This window comes from Panicum virgatum, chromosome 5N (assembly GCF_016808335.1).
Source record: "Panicum virgatum strain AP13 chromosome 5N, P.virgatum_v5, whole genome shotgun sequence".
Lineage (NCBI taxonomy): Eukaryota > Viridiplantae > Streptophyta > Magnoliopsida > Poales > Poaceae > Panicum > Panicum virgatum.
This window is the reverse complement of record NC_053149.1, coordinates 3,141,117-3,146,422: the sequence shown is the minus strand read 5'-3', so window position 1 is coordinate 3,146,422 and position 5,306 is coordinate 3,141,117. Positions and strand designations below refer to the sequence as shown.

Here is a 5,306-nt window from a genome sequence, read left to right as displayed (position 1 = left end):
TTTAATACTCTAAATTAATGGTCAATAGTAAAAAAAATTCAGGCCTAATCAAACGAGGCCTTGGCCTCCACTACTGTACAAGAGGGAACACGGGAGGGAGGCACGTGCCTGCCCATTTCTCCTCCGGCGCTCCATGAGTGAACCCGTAGAAAAAGGGTCACCTTTGTTCATCAAAAAAAGAGGCCGCAGCTCACGTCCTCAACTGGAAGCGGGAGCACAGCAGGATGGCCACAAGCTTCAACGCACGCAAGGAATCGAGGAAGCCCGCTGGCGGCGGCGCGGGCACGAGGCTCGGCGCCATGGGCGTGGGCGAGCCCCCCCCCCAGACGAGACGGAACGGGCCCCCGAGGAGGCGAGAAATCGGGGGGGGGGGGGGGGGGGGGGGGGGGGGGGAGAAAGCAAAGCAAAAGCATCGCGTGCCGTGAAACCAAGCTCCAGACCCCTACGTTTCCGCTCACGCGGAGCGGAAACGAACGGAACGGGAGCGCGCTACGACGGACGAGCGAGGCAGCCACGCTCATCGGTCATCACCGTCGGCCACACCGGTCTGAAAGAAAGTGACCAGTCTGAAACGGATCTGATTGTCTGAAGACGCCGGCACACCGGTCGGTCCGGATTCCCGAGCACAGGCCGCCGCCGGTATGAAACCGAGCAGCTCGTTCCGGCCACGCCAAGCACTGACTCACCGCTGTTAAAAAAAAATAGGGCCTGCTCCAATCCGATCGATCAGCCAAGCATCACGCTGCACCGTCACAGATTGCAGGATCATCCAGCGTTCCACGAGACGAGCATAGCAGCAAGATACGGGTGTGAAAAGCATCCGTCCACTCGTGACCTCCGGGAAAAAAGGTAGGAGAAAGTGACGGTGCATTTGCCTGCGGAAAAGGGCGTCCAGCTTTCCGGCGTGTTTCCAGTTGCTACCGCCACGCACAGGGAGATTGGACACGGGCGCTCCGTCGCCAATTGGAGCTGCCGGGGCACGCCGACGGCACTGCTTCCAGTATAAAAATGCTGAGCCAAACGCACTGCCGGCTAAGAACACAAAAGAACAAACGGATCGTTGAAGATTGAGGTTGAAATTTGTCCTCAGTAGTGTGACAGTAGATGTAATCGTGCTTTTGTCCAGCCTAAATGACCTGCAGCTGCAGGTAGGTCAACCTCGTCACATCTTCGCAAAATAAAGAAAAGATAAACCAGGTCCCATGCAAGTCAAACTGATGATGGACTGCTGTGCTGAGGCGAAACGCTATACCGGTGAGCCATACCTTCATCTCAGGCCGTGTTTAGATGCAAAAACACAAAACGTAAAATTTTTATAAATCATTTGCATGGTGTACTAAATGTAGTCGAAAAATAAATCGCATTTCACAAATAAACTGTAAATCGCGAGACGAATCTAATGAGCCTAATTATGACTCGATTGGACACTAAATTGCTACAGTGGTGCTACAGTAACCATACTATAATGATGGATTAGTTAGCCTCATTAGATTCGTCTCGTAGTTTACAAACGAGATCTGTAATTAGTTTTGTGATTAGTCTACATTTAGTACATCAAATGTTAAAGATTCCCTTGAAAAACGCAAAATGAACTAGAAATATGCTTCTGCACTGCATGGATCAATCAATCAATCAATTAGTTCTGACATAAGTAAAACACATGAGGAAAAATCACATTTGTCGGGAATTCAGCGAGATAAAATACTCCATGATATAATAAGTAGCGGCACCGTGACTTGTGTTGCCCACATCAGCTACTGTCCAGGCAAATGATGAACAAGTCATGGCAAATATGATACAATACAATAGCAACGTTTTTCCTTTATATGCAATGTTATTGGAACAGCAATAGGTGCAAATGGCTCCGTTCGCTATAGCTGGTGCTGATTTGTTGTAAGAAAAAATATTACTGACTGGTGTTGATTTAGTATGATAAAAAAACGTTGATAGCTGGTTGGCCGACAAGCCAGCCGAATAGAGTCAAATGACTTCCCATACAAAGTAACCTTAAACAAGTATTATCATCTCGATAAGGAATTGTCAAACATGTGATGCTTTACAGACAAGGAACTTGACAAACGTGCACATCAGGATCCAAGGGGAATGAACTATTATGTCATCAAATTGTTCCTTTCAGTATTGCCATCGGCCCATCACTGTCAACAGCCAGAGCTCCTATACTTCAGAGCAGATATAGCAAAGATTGTCTGACATATCAAGCAAACATAGGCCCCCGTGCTTATCCCAGATTGCTGGATGTTAGCTTCCCCTACACTCCTGATAACCCCAGAGTACGGTTGACAGATGTGTAATTTCACTGCTTAAACAGCTGCCAAAACAAAAGAAAAATGGAATGTTTTATGCCACGGAAGTAAGTAAAGCCAGAAATTAAACGTACTGTAATGTAACTTATTTGTTTGATCTAACAAAGAAGTCCAAGAAAGATCAGCTAATTTAAGGTAGGATACATCAATAAAATTATGAGCTACAGCCAAATGCCACTGAGATTTTATACATACTCTATAATTCATCATCATAGAATTGCACAAAAGAAAAAACAAGTGAGAGAAGCCACAGAGGTCAGCACTCTAACCTTGAGTGATTGTGACTGAAGTATCAAACATAGCCTCAAATTGCTCCAAATAAATGCAGACATCAGTGGGTTAGAAGGATCAGAAAAACTCCCCAAGCTCCGTTCCCGATGCTCGATAATTAACTGCTAAGATTTATGGTGTCCTTTAGCAGCTTGCAAATGCTAGCTTTTAGTTCAGCAGTAACCTGGAGTTCCTTCGGGAAAGCATCCAGCACAAACAAACTAATAATTCTCATTGTATCAGACAGAATCACTTTATTATGCCTAGTGACTTCCTGGTTAGCAAACTTGCACGAACTTCTCAGTTTACAAGAGCTGCATATCTGAAAGGGGGCAAGATGTTAAAAGAGTTGAGCATGTATAAAGACTACTTCCTGTTTTTCTCCGAGTATTATGTGCTAAGAGCTAGGCAACTGAATATGTCCACTTACTTTATCTTCCTGGATGTTGAAGAAAGCTCGCAATCTTTTTGATGCAAAAACCGTTCTTCGTTCAACAGTAGGGCACCCAAACAAGGCGACCTTCTTCAAGTCGCTCCCTGACAGCCATCTGCCAGCAATTGGCAAAATGATCAACGACAGATAGATTTAGTGGCAGCAAATACTTATGCCACTCCACATTATCTTCCTTTCTTCTCAATTTAGCTTATAGAAACTATTAAGGTCATACAGAACAGAATAGCTATCCAGGACCTGTTAACTACTGTAACACAGCAATATTGCAGACTTCCAACATTTAAGCAAGGAATCAAATTGAAGATGGGATGTTATCATTTACCAAGAATGGTTTTGCACCAAAGAATGATTGATCATAACTTCGCAGGATCCAAAAGGAAGAAAGATTCAATGCGTCAGTTTTCAATAATATTGATGCATTGCAACTAGCTTGCTTAACTAATCTCATATGATACAAATGCATTCAAGCTTGAACCAAACGCATGGAACTAACAAAAGCAATCAATTTATGAAGCAGAAACACAAATGTTCTCCTCAAGGGTCCTAATTGCAAGGGATTTACTTTCAAGCATGACATTTGCTTAGCATAACTACTGAAAACATGAAGCATCTGCTCACAGTGATGCCACCCAAATTACAAGTCGCCACTTGCAAACAATCCACTTCAGACATTACATTACGAAACCGCGCCATTTTCTAAGACAGTGTACAAGTTATGATGCAGTATGAGAAGGTTAAAAACACCTCTTTCCCTATCGTCAGTGCATAAACAAGCTTGCAAACTCAAGATTCAGTACCAATGATTCCAAACCTAGAGGTGTAAGAGCTAAATACCTAATATTACCAAGCGATGGGATCAACAGTGCTATGTGCGAATCCAACATCGTCGACAAAACTAACTACACATTTCGAAAAATTCGCTCTGGTTCCATAACAAATCAACTTTTCGTGCAGTTCGCAGTCAACAAATCTGGCTAAACTAACTAACCGAATCGCTCTAGGGTGCCACCGAACATTAAAGAGTTGCAGCAGCATGAGAGGCGGCACTCACTTTGCGACCACCTGGTTGTCGTGCCCGAACCGCTCGGCGGCGGCCTTGACGGTGTCGGGGAGGACGGCATGCGGCGTCGACGAGAAGTCGGGCCCCGGCAGGTACCGACCCTCGTGGAGTCGCCGGAGCAGCGCCCCCGCCTCTTCCTCCCACGGCTCCCTCAGCTTGGGCCTGGGCGTGGACCTCCGCCACGGCGGCTCGTCGCCGGAGGCCGGCGGCGTAGATGGATGTTTCCGATCGCCGAAAAGTGAGGAGAGATTTGTTGGTGATCGACGCTTTCGGTGGCGGAAGATCGAGGAGAGTTTCGGCGCGGCGGCTGCTGTGGCGGAGGAGGAGAGTCGGCGAGCGGCGGAGAGCGCCATAGCTGTAGGGTTCCGGGAGCCTGGGGAGCAGAGGAAGGCGGGGAATCTGTGAGCTGCGGCTGCATCTGCGACCGTCCGATCGGGGGATTCGCGGTGTAGATTGGACGGGGTACGAATGATTGTGTTCTAACTTTCTTCTTCTTCCTTTTTTTCGAACATTGAGGATCGTCTGAAGTTTCGAAGGACTCGAATTTCACGCCACATCGCTCATACACAACAAAATGGCACAGCGTAAAGATTCGGCGTGAAGACTGCAATTTGGACTGAACCAAACACAGGTCGTGAAAAATTTTCGTGGAATTTGTACAAGCCAAACATCCACGTCCATAAGCTACCTATTTCTCAGTGAAAGGAAACGTGATTCAACTAGTTACTGATCCATGTTTCAAACGCCATAAAGAACAAATAAAGCAAATGTTTCTGTCGGCTTCGCCATGTCAAGTTTTAAAAAATGCACATACTAATAAAAATATTTTTTTGTTGAATGGTATTGGGAAAATGCACATACCAATAAAAATATTTTTTTATTGAACGGTATTGTGGTGGGGGGTCCCACCTACTATTCATTGAAATTTGAGTTTGGTTACAAGAAGGGGCCTCGGAATACAAAGGCAAAGAAAATGCATGAGAAGGCAAAGAGAAGGGTTAGAAATTAGGAAATACAATTTGCAAGCCATCCACGCCACACTTGCACTTCCAGTTTTAGCTTCTTGTAGCGACAGCTCAAGCATCAATATCCTTGAGAATCCTCCGTAGGATGTCCACTGGTGACGAAACTTGACGTTCAAACACCCGTCCGTTTCGTGTTTTCCAGATATGCCAATGGATCAGGAGTAACATGTCAA

At 45.7% G+C, this 5,306-nt stretch overlaps 1 protein-coding gene across 1 annotated transcript; it reads right to left on the bottom strand.

Moving 5' to 3' along the window:
* Positions 1-1,947: 1,947 nt before the first annotated feature.
* Positions 1,948-4,932, bottom strand: LOC120673647. The gene is made up of 4 exons (XM_039954598.1): positions 4,100-4,932; positions 3,025-3,142; positions 2,594-2,916; positions 1,948-2,329 (listed from the first exon to the last, which is right to left on the bottom strand). Exons 1-3 carry the CDS (start codon positions 4,459-4,461, stop codon positions 2,713-2,715), a joined length of 684 nt encoding a protein of 227 aa, XP_039810532.1. The 5' UTR covers positions 4,462-4,932; the 3' UTR covers positions 1,948-2,329; positions 2,594-2,712.
* Between the last annotated feature and the right edge of the window lie 374 nt (positions 4,933-5,306).